Source organism: Babylonia areolata, chromosome 12 (assembly GCF_041734735.1).
Source record: "Babylonia areolata isolate BAREFJ2019XMU chromosome 12, ASM4173473v1, whole genome shotgun sequence".
Classification (NCBI taxonomy): domain Eukaryota; kingdom Metazoa; phylum Mollusca; class Gastropoda; order Neogastropoda; family Buccinidae; genus Babylonia; species Babylonia areolata.
This window is the reverse complement of record NC_134887.1, coordinates 10,045,717-10,062,816: the sequence shown is the minus strand read 5'-3', so window position 1 is coordinate 10,062,816 and position 17,100 is coordinate 10,045,717. Positions and strand designations below refer to the sequence as shown.

The 17,100-nt window shown below is 40.1% G+C and overlaps 1 protein-coding gene across 1 annotated transcript in view; it reads right to left on the bottom strand.

Moving 5' to 3' along the window:
* LOC143288054 (branched-chain alpha-ketoacid dehydrogenase kinase-like) overlaps positions 1-17,100 on the bottom strand; it is a 41,094-nt gene that overhangs the window by 23,656 nt on the left and 338 nt on the right. The window contains exons 1-7 of the mRNA XM_076596320.1: positions 17,012-17,100; positions 15,091-15,159; positions 14,317-14,427; positions 13,591-13,638; positions 12,607-12,726; positions 11,203-11,301; positions 2,444-2,517 (exon numbers count right to left, since the gene is read on the bottom strand). The exon at positions 17,012-17,100 is cut by the window's right edge and continues 338 nt beyond it. Of these exons, the coding sequence (XP_076452435.1) occupies positions 2,444-2,517; positions 11,203-11,301; positions 12,607-12,726; positions 13,591-13,638; positions 14,317-14,427; positions 15,091-15,159; positions 17,012-17,100 (610 nt within the window). The remainder of the gene's footprint in view (positions 1-2,443; positions 2,518-11,202; positions 11,302-12,606; positions 12,727-13,590; positions 13,639-14,316; positions 14,428-15,090; positions 15,160-17,011) is intronic.

The window sequence follows — 17,100 nt, the reverse complement described above, 5'->3', positions numbered from 1 at the left end:
CCAGAATCAGTGACCGTCCCCCCTAGAGTGGAGACTGCCATCATGTTCCTACAACAGTCCTCCATGAATCTGTTGACACCAAAGACTTTGACAAGACTCACCCCAAGCACGGCTCCCTCATACTTGTTATTATTCAGGGTTCATACAGGTCTTCGGTCACAAAATTGAATAACTTTTTAACCTTCATAGCTCCCAAGGCCAGAAATATCAGAACTTCAGGAACCCTGATGTGTGGCATGACATTCTGAGTGCCAGCATTTTGGTCTTAGGATGAAGTTTTTGTGAATGATCAATATAATTTTACATTGTAATTCAGATGGAAAATTTTGCAGCTGTGCTGTGACATTCACATAAATGATGGATATTGTTGTCAATAATACAGAGGCTGAAACTGAAAACTTTCATAAACATGGGTAATTTTTTTTTTTAGACTCTTAAGCCTAAGGACTTAAAACAAGTCATTTCTTAATTTTATAAATCCTTGACAACTTTTTAAACCTCTAAGAAGCCTGCCACTGTTTGCACACACATGCCAGCTTCCAAAGACAAAACAGGAGACACCTACGCACCGCTAACTCTCACAAACACAAAATGGCTAACAGTTCTAGAAACCATTATTTCATCCATAACGTAGTTTCTGTCTCTCTCTCTCGCTTAGTCTCTATTTCTCTCTGTGTGTGCATGTGTGTATGAATGTGGGTGTGTGTGTGTGTGTGTGTGTGTGTGTGAATGTGTGTGTGTGTGTGTTTGTGTGTGTGTATGTGTGCATATGTATGTGTGTGTGTGTGTGTGTGCGCGCGCGCACATGTGTGCGTGCATGCATATGTATGTGTGTGTGTGATGTTGGATGAGGTTCCGGCAGAAACAGCACAGGATTCATGTTTTGCTGTTTGCACACGACATTCGACATTCAGGGTCAGTCTTTCCTCTGCTGGAAATCTTGATGTCCACATGACACAAGGCACAGAAGATGTGCGACTCACCCAGTCGTGGAAGCGCAGGAGAAAAATTCAAGCGCAGGTTGCTTTCTCTGAAATTCAGTACAGAGCAGAGAACGGAAGTGGAAGACAGCCAATAAAAAGCTTCTGAAGAAACTATTCATCCAATCATCATCAAGCCTCTGTTCTAGTCCATAGTCTTTTTGACCTTGGCCAGCAAGCAAAGCTGCTTTTCATTTAACTGAAGCAAGCGCCTTTCTCTTTTTTTTTTATTTTTTTATTCTTCTTGGTAGATCAGGAAATCAGAGAATCACAATTGGAGAGGAAAAAAAAAGAAGAGAATAAAAAGGGAAGATAAGAGCAATAGCATAGAATTAGTACTGCTCCAATCAAATTGCAGAAGTTGGAATTCCTTTTTTCTTTTTTCTCGTGGTATGTGACTTTTAAAGCATTACATCGACAAAAAGCTGAGCTTTTTTTTTTTTTTTTTTAAATGAAAGCAAAACTTCTTTCCCCCACTTGCACAAAAGGTTATATGCAGCTGGAATTCCTGTCTGTATTCCATGAATCATTTTGTACTTTGTATTTCTTTTTATCACAACAAATTTCTCTGTGTGAAATTCAGGCTGCTCTCCCCAGGGAGAGCGCGTCACTACACTACTGTGCCACCCATTTTTTTGTATTTTTTCCTGCGTGCAGTTTTATTTTGTTTTTCCTATTGAAGTGGATTTTTCTACAGAATTTTGCCAGAAACAACCCTTTTGTTGCCATGGGTTCTTTTATGTGCGGTACGTGCATGCTGCACACGGGACCTCAGTTTATCATCTCATCCGAATGACTAGCATCCAGACCACCACTCAAGGTCTAGTGGAGGGGGGAAGAAAATATCGGTGGCTGAGCCGTGATTCGAACCAGCGCACTCAGATTCTCTCACTTCCTAGGCGGACGTGTTACCTCTAGGCCATCACTCCACTTTATCACTGTTGCTAATTGCCCTGCTGGCCATGTGAGCATACCTTCATGCGTGTGCGAGTGTAGGCTGACAGGGGAATTCCTGTGGTGTGAAGACGAGTGCCTTCTTCCACCTCTTGTGGTCTGCAGTCAGACTGGATTCAGCACATCATTCTATGAATACTTGGCTGATTTTATCTTCTCCAATCTAAGGATCATTTTTTATTCTCATTAACTATCAGCCTTTATCATGGGACACTTTGAGACTGAAGACACGTGCATGCACAATAATTAACACCCACATCCACTCACATAACCCCCCCCCCCCCCCCCCCCCCCACCACCACTGGAATCACTGTCAGTAAAAAGTGGAGAACGAACACACTCACAGAATGGCAGAATACACACTCACACAGCTAGAAGGACAGAACACAAGAGAAAAGAGGCTGAAAGAGAGAGAGAGAGAGAGAGACAGAGAGAGAGAGAGAGAGAGAGAATTAAAACATTTAAGGTGAATGCTTGAACGGATGACTCCGTCAAGTGGCCAGACTTACTTGACGAACTGCCCTTTCTTTTCAATCAGCCTGCGGGGGGAGAAAGCCACGTTGACCATTCCCACATGGTTCGGCTGGAACAGAAAGCAACCCTTGCTCCTATAAGAATTTGTATAATACAGATATAGGTTTACATAGTGTGTGTGTGTGTGTGTGTGTGTGTGTGTGTGTGATTTGGGAATTTGAGACATTTTGTTTTCTGTAATTTACATTTTATTTAATTTTCTTTTTTCTTCTTCTTCTTCTTTTTTTTTTTTTTTTTTGCCATCCCATGATCTGCGCCTTTTCAGTGTCGTTCCTACCATGCTGCTCACTGCGAATCCCTGATACATAACCACACCTGGGTTCATCTGGCGCAGTCTCAGTGTCGGCAGTCCACAGGCTTTCTGTAACTTCAATGACTATGTGACGGATGATGGGGGTGACGCAGATGCTGCCACGGGGTCCATTTAGGTTTGGGACCACATGACAAGACTGTATACTCTCTTAATATATCCTGGCCAATAATAATAATAATAATAATGGATACTTATATAGCACACTATCCAGAAATCTGCTCTAGGTGCTTTACAAAAACGCTTTTGTTAACATAAAACATTATATCTATGTTACATACACACACCAAAATGTGACTACACACACACACACACTGCATACATACATTTTAACATACATGTGTAAGTAACAGCTACCCTAACACATACGCACACATAGGCAGGCACAAACGTACATAAACACATGCACACACAATACACATTCATATACATGCATGTAGTTATGTACACATACATATGTATACACATATAGTCAAGCACAGCTAACGCAAAGGAAGTGGACCTGCCACAACTGAACTTACTGCTGAAGGAAAAGGTGAGTTTTGAGACGAGATTTAAAAGATGCGAGGGAATCAGAAGGCTGCGACACCTGCAATGTCAGTCAGGAGAATTTGAACAACACTCCCATAGATGCATCATCCGAGAAGTGGGATATCTTTCAACTGTGCAGTCCCAGACTTTCACGTTTGAGCCGTAAGCACACTCAGCTCTGGGTAAGAGCCAGCCACAGGCTGAGCAAAACCTGCCTGTGATTGGGATTGAACCTTTGTCCTCCTAGCCGTAAGTCTGCAGTGCTAACCACTTCACCACAGCAGGCAGCTTGTGGGTGATTCACCTTCCTCATGAAAAGCGATGAGGACGAGGACGGTTGTGAGGGTAAGAATCCAGACAAGTTTTCACTTTGTAGCAATGTAGCAATAATTAAATAAATAAATAATTAAAGCGAATTTTAATAATTAAAGGCCAGGGTCACATACTTATACATGTGTTTATTTAATGCAAAAGAACACAAAAAAATGTTTTACAAGTATATAAAAGCCTATTAATCGAATTTTTCTTTGCTAATTGATTAATGCTGTATTTTCCTTTCTCACCAAAAATGATCATTCGATATTCTTGCTTTTGTTCAGCTGAAGGATAAAAAGCAAACCTTACCAATCCATTACCGTATCATGTTCCATATATCTATTTCTTTCATGCATGTTTGAGTTGCATGTGTGTGTTTGTGTGCGTTTGTGTGTGTGTTTTGTCTGACTGACATTTGCTTGGAGACGTTTTTAAGTGCTATAAAGTTGTAGTATTATCTTTTCTTTTTCATTTTTCTTTTTTTGTAAAAATAAAATAAAGCACCAGAGGATGCGAGTCTAAAATCTTTCTTGTTTCAAGCCATGAAGTTTAATTGTTGTTTTTTTTCTGGAAAAAAAGTCCTTTTTTATTTGTGCACATATCAATGTAAATGTCAAATATTTAAAAAAAACAAACAACCTACTATTTCCATTGCACACTGCACACAATCGAGTCAACAGAACACATGTTTAAGAATCAGTTACCACATCTCTCTCAAATCCAATAGGCACACATACACACACACACTCTCAAGCTAAAATCTGTTCTGTTCTGAAAAGTCTAAAGTGCTTAATTAACTAACCTAGGAACTATATTTGCAGATGTAGTGCATATGTGTGTGTGTGTGTGTGAGAGAGAGAGAGAGAGAGAGAGAGAGTGTGTGTGTGTGTGTGTGTTTCTCTGTCTCTCTCTCTGTATGCGTGTGTTCAATTGGGAGATGAAGTCTCATGGACCAAGCAATGACCACTCTGTGTTTTCGGAAAATATTATTTGCGCATTCTCCAATCACTGTGTCACTGGGGACAAGTTTTAATTATGATTCCATATCAACAGTCTTAAACCAATTTACCAAAAGCATCAAGAGGGCCTGTAGATCTTTCATTTGATGGATCTAAAATTTCTATTTTGTATTAATTGCAGATGCAGTGCAGCGTGTATAGGCTAATCTGCATGCTTAAACAGCCCCCTTGAAACTGAATACAGAGTTGAATGCAGAAGAAGAAGAAAATCACGGGTCCCCTGTACACGTATGCAATGCTGCTTTGTTTTAAATCCAGAACTTATAGCCACACCCATGAAAAAAAAAAAGAAAAAGAAAGAAAGAATGAAAGAAAAAAACTCTACATGCTTCATGCCGCAGCTTGTTCCCCAATTTTAAATGGCTTCAAAAAAAAAAAAAATTTAATTTAAAAAAAAAGGGGGTGGTTGGGGGTGGGGTGGGGGGCGGGGCCAGTGGGAAGCAAAACAAATAGGATAGCAAGCCACCTGCTTTAAAAAAAAAAAAAAAATCAAACTGAACATGTTCAGCATAAAACTCTAAATGGTGATCAGAGTTTGTCGCCCCGGGGACTATGTTTTTTTCTATGCACACCAATGATGATATTGCTTGACATCAACCCCTTGTCTGCTGATGACAAGTCCGCTCCTCAGTGGAGAGCGCTGTGACCTCAATGAGATAGCACTGAGCTCCACAAGTCAGATGGTCAGTGAAGGGCTATCACCTCACTGAGATAGCACTGAGCTCCACAAGTCAGATGGTCAGTTAACTCACTCGGGACGACAAGTTTTCTCCCTTGCTTTTCCCCACAGACGGCCCATTTGTAAGGATTAGGAAAAAAATTACAAAACATACAAAATACTGTGTAAGAAAATGAAACTTTCAGAACTGGTTTATTACGTGTTGAGCTATTACATGTAAAAAAAATCAAATTTCTCATCTTATTTTTACAGTTTTGCCATATGTAGAAAATACTGCCAATTTTTCACCCCGAATCACCATACCCATGCTCGCTTTCTGCATTAAATTGGCTTTCTTCTTCGTCATCATCCACCTCTTCAATGTCCGACCCTTCAGTTTGTAGCATTTCAAGTACTTCAGCATCCCTAAAATGTTGCTGTCACTGCCTTGTTCGCTTCACAACATTCCGAGAAGAGGCCGCTTTGCTAACAGGCGGGCACACGAGCAGACAACTGGTCAGTGACTTTGTCAGCGTGTGTGCGAGACAGGCCACACATCCCATATTAACCAATCATACGGTTCGATTGTGGAGTGACCCAGAATAGCGCACTCTGCTTGGCTAATCACAAAATCACGTGTACAGTGCATGATGGAATTTTACTTTCGTAGAATGCTATTCCATTCCTTCGTCCGAAACCTAATACTTTTTGTGTAGGAATGCGTGAGCATTCCTTCATCCGGAAAGAGTTAAGGGCTGTCACCTCACTGAGATAGCACTGAGCTCCACAAGTCAGATGGTCAGTGAAGGGCTGTCACCTCACTGAGACAGCACTGAGCTCCACAGGTCAGATGGTCAGTGAAGGCCTGTCACCTCACTGAGATAGCACTAAGCTCCAAAGGTCACATGTATCAGTCACTATCTGTGTTTGGACTTCTCTTGGGATTGCGTCACTTTGTTCAGCAAGATCAAATTCACTACTACTTAAAAACTGTTCCATGTTCACCTTTGTAACAGTTAACCAGTGTACAAGGTTGTGCTCTCTGGCCATAAACTCCACTCTTTTACATTTTCAAAAACTATAAAACTTATCTTATTTTATGAATAACACCATCTGGCTGTTATTATCAAGAACTGTGCTTGCAAAAAATGTCAGCTGAGCAAGTTTTAAGGTGTCAAAGTGTAAAGTCTGATCCATATGTGCTACAACACATATGCATTTAAAAAAAAAAAGAGCAGATGCCTAACTTTCACATAATTCCAAACATTCCACTCAGGATCTGATAGCTTACTCTAGGTTTGTGTAAGATATTAACATCAACTGAAACAAAATAAACAAATAAGTAAAGAAATAATAAAATGAAAGATAATGCATGAGGCAAATGAGTATAAAAAAAGGAAAAAAAGAAAAAAAAGAAAGGCAAAGTACAAATTAGCACAAGTAATGTTTTCAGATTTGTTATGAGATCAACAACATGAACTGACTGTCCAGTGTTAAACTGGTGTTACAGTTTGCAGCGAATCACGGTCACCTTCTCAAGCGCACATTTTAATTTAAACAAAACTCAATGAATCAGTAGTAATAAATTCATGCACTTCTCAAACTGGATCTGCCTGTGTGATGCACACACCAAAGAAAAGAAAAACTATCACCTGGAAGACTAACAACAGCAGTGCTCTTTGCTTTTCAGCACACTAATTTCTGACTAAACCGACAGCATGCAATCTGTATGTATATGGATGGTATTCAGTCATGTCCAATCAAGACCTCAGGATAGTAGTGGAGGCAACTGCTGTTCTGTCTATCTGGGCTAGAATTTGATTATGGTGGAGAGTACCTTTCTCTCAGCCAAGATGGCTTTAGGACAGTCAGCAATGGGGATGGTCCCCAAAGGCCTACCAGCCCCCAAGCCTGCAGCACACAGAGCCAGTGCAGTCTTGCCTCCTAGTTTGAGAGTCATGGTTGTTTACAAAAGACTAAGCTGTAAATGAATTCCTATTGCAGTAGAGTTCTAACCCAATGATCATACAACTCTCACTTTGCTGTTGGCCAAACTGTAAACTTATGCCTATCTCTAAGTACATAAAAATGCTGAAAGGCCTAATTTTGTCCACGCAGGGCAAGTTTTGTCCTTTTACTCCATAAAAAGTACTGCAAGCATCGGCCTCACATCAATCCTGGGGCGTTTACAGCCTTGGCAGGCTTCCATGCCATACGGATGTGGAAAAACACAGAAAAATATAGTGTTTTCCCTCTAAATTATGTGTGGACACATCCGGAAATACAACTGAAGATCCATGCCTTAAAACGTGGGCGTTTGGCCAATCACAAAGTATATTACTCTGATGTCAATGCCAAACTCTGAGCTGAACAATTTCATTGGCCAATGGTCACACGCACTGTGGCTTCAGTTGCTCTGAATCAGTCTAAGGACTCCACCCACTTTTAATGTATATTCCTCAGGTTACCTAATGTCTGCTCTACACATGCTTCCCAGCAAAAGCCGAGCACAACTGCTTCTTATTAGCTGTGCAAATGAAAGAATGCTAAAAACTGCAGTGTGAATCCAACCCAATTATCAAATATAATAAAAAAAAAAAAAAAAAACGCTTTGATGAACACAAAATGTGTTTTACCAGAAAGCAAGTGCGAACAGAAAAAAAGACAAAAAAACAACAACAAAAGACAAAAAGACAACAAAAAAAAAGACTGATTATGTAATACCTCTTCTCCATTCACTTCTTTTCTCTATGCAGCAGAATACAAGAAACCATGTCAAATTTTGTATTTGTATTTCATTTTATCACAACAGATTTCTTTGTGTGAAATTCGGGCTGCTCTCCCCAGGGAGAGCGCATTGCTACACTACAGCACCACTCTTTTTTTTTTCTTGCGTGCAGTTTCATTTGTTTTTCTTATCGAACTTGGTTTTTCTACTGAATTTTGCCAGGAACAACCCTTTTGTTGCCGTGGGTTCTTTTACGTGCGCTATGTGCGTGCTGCACACAGGACCTCGGTTAATTGTCTCATCTGAATGACTAGTGTCCAGACCACCACTTAAGGTCTAGTGGAGGGGGAGAAAATATCGGCGGCTGATAATGTGATTCGAACCAGCACGCTCAGATTCTCTCGCTTCCTAGGCGGATGCGTTACCTCTAGGCCATCACAGCAACTGACTTCATTTTTTTCTCTTTCTGCGTTTAAAGGCTGCAACTCCCGCTTTCACTCTTATCCACGAGTGGGCTTTTATGGTGTGAGACTGTTTTCATTCTCCACACATATAATCAGCAAACATTCTCTTTTTTTCAGGGGGTACCTCAACTGATGACGCACACTGTTTCCATGATTTACGCAGCACAGTTTACAAACTGCTAACTGCAAGGTTAAAACTCACAGCTCCCATAGCCTTTTATGGGCAGAAGTTTCAACAACACCATGTTTAGGGCTCCGACAGAAATGCGGGGACTAAAGGAAATTTTCTATCTAAAATTACGTTTAAATAACATACTTACCGTGACCCAACTAGTGCAGACTCCGGCAGGGGTCTGACATTCCTGTCCTGTGCAAACTGCTATCCGCCTATGCGGAGAAAACGAAAGTACTACGGCCAATAACCTCCCGGAAGTAGGTAACCTCCCCTTTGTCCCGCTAGCTAGCGCCCTCTTTTCAGGTATCCATTCACAACCTGGGTGGAAGGATTGAGGGAAACTGGACTGAAGAGCTTTTCCCCCAAGGACACAACTACATGCTGAAATGGGGGGGATCGGGGGGGGCCCTTGAACCCTGATTGCTGGTGAACACTGGATCAGAAGTCCAACACCCAAATGATTATGTTACACAGTCTCCATGTATGCAAATACTTGCCAAAACAAAAAAAAACAAAAAAAACATCAGAGGAACTCAAAGGGTTCCTGGGTCACTTCTGATGCAGGAAGCACAGAAAAAGGGGAGTGTCCTGCTTGAAATCTTGAAACAAAAAACCCCCCAAAAACCCCCCACCTTTGCCATCTTTTTTTTTTTTTTTTTTTTTTGTTCTACCCCATCATCTGCACCGTTTCAGCGGCATTACTCCCACACCACTCATTTAGATTCCCCCTATACACGGCCACACCCGGGTTCGTCCGTCACAGTTCCAGCATCGGCAGTCTGCAGAGAACCATCAATGTTAGGTCGCCAGGAGGACACACACCAGAGGAGACCCTGCACTGCTGCTGAGTCACTTCGGTGGTGTTCAATGGTGCCTGTTCTGATTTAATGTACTTAGGACACCACCTACAAAGCCCCCTACCAACGACAATGATGACTTAATCACGGAGCCAGACTGAGTGAGCGTCCCTCCCAGAGTGGAGACCGCCACCTCATCCCTCAAACAACAGCCCCCCATGAATCTGCAGACACTGAAGACATTGACAGGACTCACCCCAAGCACAGAAGTGGAGGGGTATCGAAACTGAGGTCACCATGAGAGCAGGGCATGAATGGCCGTAGACTTTGGGACTGTTTATATTGTTTATATATGTTTATATTGATGTTCATGGAGGAGGAGGATGACGATGATGATGTTGCTATGGAGATCCATTTTGGTTTGGGACTGTGTGACAAGGCTGTACTTTACGCTTCGTGTCATAATGATATCCCAGCGTTAACCAGGCCCGAGAGAGAAGACACTTGCAGTGTTGGTCAGGTAATTAGAGAAACACACCCAAAGACGCATCCTTGAAGTGGATGACACTCGACTGTGTGGTCTCAGTCTCCCCATTTATGCCCAAAGCACACTCAACTCTGGGTAGAAGCCGGCCACAGGCTGAAAAACCCAACATTTGTCATCTTCTTCGATGCAATACAGGTGCAGTTATTCAAAATGTTAATCTCTTCTTACTATCAACAATTTTACAGGAAAATATAGAGACTGTATGATTCCATAACAAACTGAAATTGTAAGAAATGGATGAAACTGGTCATATAGTATGGTTCATGATACTTGCGTAAAATTCCATATGCTTAATATCAGCTTACTTATTCTGTAGGTTTAACATGTTTTAACATAATCTAAATTAACAGAATGCATTCCTGTTTATCATTGGTGCAAAAGTTTATAACTTATGACATATGATGTGTGTGTGCGGAGGATGAGGGTGAAGAGTGTGTCTTGTGAGGGAGGTTTCACAATTATTCAAATAGTAGTTTAGCAGGTTTGTATGAAAGCTTTTTTCTACTTATCATATTCCTTTGTCTTAATCATATGAAATAAGCGCTTGGAGACACAAGATAGATCCTATGTATCATTCTTATTTCTATAATAATACATCTGTTATCACTGGGATAATAAATAATAAACATATTCAGCCAACACACAGGTAAATAAAAGGTACATTGGAACAAACCCAGACTCTCTGTCAAAAAAGGAAGCTCTGTGCTTGTCCTTTAACCAATCATTCGACATGTGCACACAGCAGCAATGGCAGAAGAAATGTGCAAATACAACCAGCTTTTTATTTAAGACTGGCATAGCCTTTTAATCGTGAATATGCCACACAGAATTAAGAGTCTGGGTTTGTTCAAAGGTACCTTTTGTTTACCTGTGTGCCTGCTGAACTGGCAGCATAAGCAGCACTGGTTGAAGTTGTGTACCATGTACATGGAGAGAGTAATCACTCGTTATTGTTTGTTAATCCTTTAATCTCCAACTCCTAGCCTCACTGCTCTTTGGTTTCGTATTACTGGAATAGTTTGATTCAATCAGAATACTTGTTAATTATCATTCCCACCCGTTCGCCATGAAACGATTACCACTCTTTATTGTTTGTTAACCCTTTACTCCCCTAGCCTCATTGCTCTTTGGTTTCGTTATCACTGGGATGGTTCAATTTAATCAGGATACTCATTAATTATCGTTCCCACCCGTTCGTCATGTAAGGACAGGTGATGCTCAGCCAACATGCGGATGCCCAGACGCGAGGTCAGAGTCCGGTCCAGGAAGGAACGTATCAGATTCTCGTCCTGGTGAACAGACAGGAAACATGTTTTGGTATATCTTTTAAAATGAAACGCGTTATTCTCTAAAACACTCAGTCTCAGTCATACTTCTTTCAATAAATGTACAGAAAGGTAGGGTGTGTGTGTGTGTGTGTGAGTGAGTGTATTTGTATACATGTGTGTATGTGCATGTATCTGCCTCTGTGTGTGTGTGTGTGTGTGTGTGTGTGTGTGTGTGTGGGTGTGCATGTGCATATGTGCATGCATGTGTGTGTGTATTTGTGTGTGTGCTTGCCTCTTGTGTGTGTGTGTGTGTGTGTGTGTGTGTGTGTGTGTGTAGTGTGTGTATTGTGTGTGTGTGTGTGTGTGTGTGTGTGTGTGTGTGTGATAAAATCTTTAATATTTCCAAGTATTTTCATTAATCACATGGGTTTTAATCATAACAAACCAAGCAAAGAAACATATAAAACGTAATGCATTATTTACATCATAATTCTAAACACTTCTGCACTATTCAAAGTTTTACTTTTAGACACATATACAAACACACATAAAACCAAGATCAGATATACACTGGGAAAAACAACAACACAACCCTGAAACAAAAAAGAAAACAAAACCCCCCAAAAAGAACAGAGAAAGAATTAAACATGAAAATAACAATACAAGCACAGCAATTCCCGATCTAAAAAAACCCAGCCTTTCTGATGAGACGATTAATCAAGGTCCCATGTGCAGCAAGCACTTAACACATGTAACAGAACCCACAGCAACAAAAGGGTTGTCCTGACAAAACTGTAGAAAATTCCACTTTCACAGTAAAACAAATACACTTGAAGACACAAAAGAAAAAATATGGATGGCGCTGTATTGTAGAAACGCGCTCTCCCAGTTGACAGCAGCCTAATTTCACAAAAAGAAATCAGTTGTGACAAAAAAGTAGTAATTAAAAAAACAAACTAACAAACAAAAAACCCCCAACAAAAACAGGGTGGGTTTACTGTCTGTGGCAAAATGCTATATCCAGGAAGAGCAGCCCAGAATTTCACACAGAGAAATCTCTTGTGACGAAAAAGTTGTAATACAATACAAACAAAAATATCGGATGGGTCTACTGTGGTGACATGCCATAATTCAGGAAGAGCAGCCCAGAATTTCACACAGAGAAATGTGTTGTGACGAAAAAGTAGTAAAACAATACAAAACATACAAAAAAATATCGGGTGCGTCTACTGTGGTGACACGCTATATCCAGGAAGAACAGCCCATAATTCTTGCTGTGACAAAAACTAATACAAAACAAACAAAACAAAACAAATCCCCACTGACCGTGATGTGCTTGCGGACTTGAGCAAAACCCTCGGCCAGCAGAGTGACGACGTCCTTGTGGTCGTCCAACAATCCTCTCAGCGTCTCTGAGTATTTCTCTTCCTGCTCATGGTTCATGATCTACAACATATATATATATTATATATTATATATGTGCATCTATGCGCTCCATTTTCCACATACCATTCTTCTTCTACTTTTCCATCTTCCAGTGAAAAGCTTTTAAAACTTCCGAAATGTTAAAGGCAGTCGGGGAATGTGGTTTTAGTTTCACTGCCGGAATTTGGAACTCACTGCCGCCTCAACTCTGAGTGAATTTAAAGAACAGTCTCAAGACATTTATTTTGCCAAACATTTCCCTGACCTATGTTAGAACTTAGAGGCTCTGTGTGTGAGGATGGCTGTTGTTGAGTGTGTAGTGTTTAGTGTTACTGAATGAATTGTGTGAGTGGAGTGTGCACAGTGTAGTGAGTTGTACGATGCAAGATTATGCATTACATAAAAATGTGTCCTATATTGCAACATATATTTATTATATTATTTCTATGCATACATATTAGAGAGAGAGAGAGAGAGAGAGAGAGAGAGAGAGAGAGAGAGGTGAATCCTCAGTTTGAGATGATAAACTAAGTCACAAATAATTTTTGAAAATATCAAAACTATAGGTGAGCCATTTATCAAGGATATGTGTCATTCCTCCCCCCCCCTCCCCCCCCACACCCTTTTTTTTCTTTGGTTTAACAGAAATTTTGATTTTAAAAATGTCATTCTGCTAAGTCATGTTTCTGAAGAAATATGCTATAAACCTTGCAACTGGTGATAAAACAAAAATACCAAAAGGTTTACCATACACAAAGACGCACACAAATGCATGCTCATCATAGACTCCAGATTCACTGTATCAATATAAATTTGTGTCTGATAACAAACACTGGATAAAAACAAAACAAACTGACACTGATACAAATTACAAGAGAAACTTACCACAGGAAAGTCTGACAAGATGCGAAATGCCCGGATGTACAACTCATGCTGCAACGATCAATCAAGAAAATGATATAAATACAAATATTCTCGCTGAAAAAGACACTGAATATACATTTAATATCTAATTCAAAATATGATCAGTGGATAAAACACTTGATTATCCATCTGACATTCAGTGACAGTTCTTTTTCAGATTAAAAACCACGTTTATTTTATCAGAAAAAAAAGAAGTCAGTACTATGCTGTACCATCGAAAAATATACTGCACTGATAGAAAAAGAAAGAAAAAAGAAATTCATACCTATATTGCATGCCAAACAAATCTATTGGTAATGTTACACACTTATGCATCATGACATTTATTGCATGCCCAAATGAAACAATATGTTTTTCAATCATCAATATTAAACATGCATTGCTGATCTTTATAAAAAAAAAAAAAAAAAAAAAAAAAAAATCCATCTTGTTTCCTAAGGTCTGTAACCGGGATTAAAAACTTAATGCACACCAAGTACATGTCAGTAATATCTTGTGCCGGACTATTAATCATTAATGCTGCGATTAAAAGGTGTTGTTTAATGGATTTATACATATAACATTCAAGTACACACACACATATTTCACACACAAAAGCAAGCTTTAAGTTTAAGACGTAAAACTTTTTCTCGAAAAGAATTTCTTGTTAACAAACTCGCCCACAAACACTATATAAACTGTACATACCACTTGTAGAATGGTAGGGTTGCACCCAACAATGAATGGAAGATTACGAAATCCCGCGATGCGGTGAGCAATTCGTACTGGAAGTTCTTTGCTTAAGTACTGGGCACTGCGCTGTGATTGGAGAGAAACAAAATGTACCTTTATTAATGATGATCACGTGCCTGCGTTACTTTATTTTTTCAATTTTTGCTACTATTTTTATCTGTGTGTGTGTGTGTGTGTGTGTGTGTGTGTGTGTGTGTGTGTGTGTGTGTGTGTGTGTGTGTGTGTGTGTGTGTGTGTGTACAATCAAGTCCCTACAGGTGCAGGCACCACACCTCTGAAGACAGGCTGAGCCAGGTAGACAAAGGACACATAAATATAAGGCCTGCCATACCCCCACTTTTTATTTCTGCCAAATTTTCTCCAGTTTTAAATTAAAAACTTTTCTGAGGCACTCAGTCTTTTGCCAGTGTTTTGCACACATTTCAGACAATTCTGTGACCAACATCAGTAAACCTGAAGTGTGTGTGAACCACTGGACAGAAACTGAGTGGCTTAGAAAAGCCTAAATCTTATACAGGAGAAAATTTGTTCATAACAGACGCTGGATTACCGGCAGTCCTTATCGGCTTATGTCTTATGTTTCTGTTGTCATATCATATGCTTACTTTTTCTCCAGTGGAAATCATACCTTCATTTGTCAGAGGTGAAATCTTTCATTAACAGTGACACATGTAAATGACATACTGACACCATTTAACTCAAAAAGTGAAAATGAAGATGCTGGCTTACCAGGATGTGGCTTTTGTCTTGACTGCGTCCCGCATACAAGATGGCTGCCGGTGTCAGACGCACAGAAGGCTGTCAAAGATAACAATAAACAATGCACAGGCTTCACAGATTAATCAAAGAGTGAAGAGCATATCACCACTATACACTATTCCCTTTCTTCATTTTCTGGCTCCACAAACATGGCTGGAAAAGAAAAAAAAAATCCTGTTTCTTGAAAACTAAGGGTAGGAACTGAGGTTGTCAAAGCCCTCTCTGAGCATTCAAGATTAACTCCCCTGGTGCAGGTTGGAGGTGAGGGTAGGAGAGTCAGGCAGCATGAAACTGGTTTTTTTTATGTTGAAAAAACAAAAGAAATCTGAGAAGTAAAATTAACTTTCTTGTATATCAAAACAGTCATCTTATCCTCCTGATTTTTTATGTTAAAAAACCCCCAAAAGAAACCCGAAAATAAAATTAACTTTTTTGTATATCAAAACAGTCATTTTATCCTCCTGAATGAGAATTTCCCATCCTCTCTTGTTCAAACACTCTCTACCTCTCTCTCCTTTCCAACCCCACATTCACAAACACTTCTTTGCCTTTTCTGACTTCTTTCACAGGGTTGTGTTACACTGACAGCCACACTGTGCACAACAGTGTGACATAGCGCTCTTCAATGCATACCAATTTCCCTGCCACCCTCTCACCTCACCATACCATTTCTTTATCTGCCCATCTGAGTGTCAATCCCAGAATAAGACAGGCGTGCATGCATCCATGCATGTGTGTGTGTTGTTGTTGTTGTTGTTGCTGTTGGCTTATTAGTAAAGTGTCAGCCTTTGTGAAACGAGAGAATCTGAATGCACTACTTCAAATCCCTTACTCCCCAGTATTTTCTCCCCTCCACTAGACTTCTACGTTGTGGTCTGGACGCTAGTCATTAAGATGAGATGATAAACTGAGGTCTTGTGTGCAGCATCCTTTTTGATTGGAAAATAAATACACTTGCACTTGCAGGCAGAAAAAAAGGACAGTGCTCTCACTGTAGTAACACTCTACTTGAGGAAAGCAGCCGAAATTTCACACTGAGAAATCTGTTTTGAGAAAGAGTAATACAATATATAATATATACATATTTATATACATACATATGTGTGTGTGTGTGTGTGTGTGTGTGTGTGTGCATGCATAGGCATGGGTGTATTTATGTGCAAGTGAGTGAGTGAGTGAGTTTGTGGTGGGTGCAGGGGGATGTGTGTATGCACTTGTGTGGGAGAAATACATTTCAAATGAAACTGTAACAATTCATCTGAGAGAAAAAAAATATACAAGAGTAAGGTAAAAAATCACTACCAAAGAGAGAACAGAAATGAAAGAATAAACGCAAAATTGAAATTCAGTGCATGGTGTGAGGAAATTAGAGAAAAACAGAAAGAAAACAAAAACAGCCGATGATCAATCCAGCACCCCTTTCACAAGTCTAACTTACCCAGTAATACACTTCCCCCTACCTTTAGTCACAGGACAATAACACAAACCAACACTCAAAACTAGTCAAAAGCTAATAATACTTCTGCCAAAGTCTGGCAAACACACTCTTACACATGCCACTGTGTCTTGTATACGTGCAGCATTGATACCGTTTGACATCAGTTTCTTTCCCATCAACAAAAATAGCTGAACCCAAGTTGGTGAGCACTTGACAATTTGATACTGTCATTTGCTTAAAAGCCAATGTGACAGTGGAAGGAGAGCTGGGGGGCAGGCTACAATGTCTTTTTTTTCCACCAGTCATTTGACCCCAAAGTTTTAAGTATGCAAGGTAAACTAAAAAAAACACCTAAGTATTCAAAGGGTGATGGTGGCTGTGGAAGTGAAGGTACGGGTGGGGAAGGTTTTCAACTCAAATGTTTTCGACAAAGCATAACATCAATTAACTTACCTTCCCTGCAGCCTGGTCTATGGCACTCTGGTAGTAAAACGATGTGACTGACCGTGATCTTTCGCGATCATGAAGTTCGCCATTGAAAT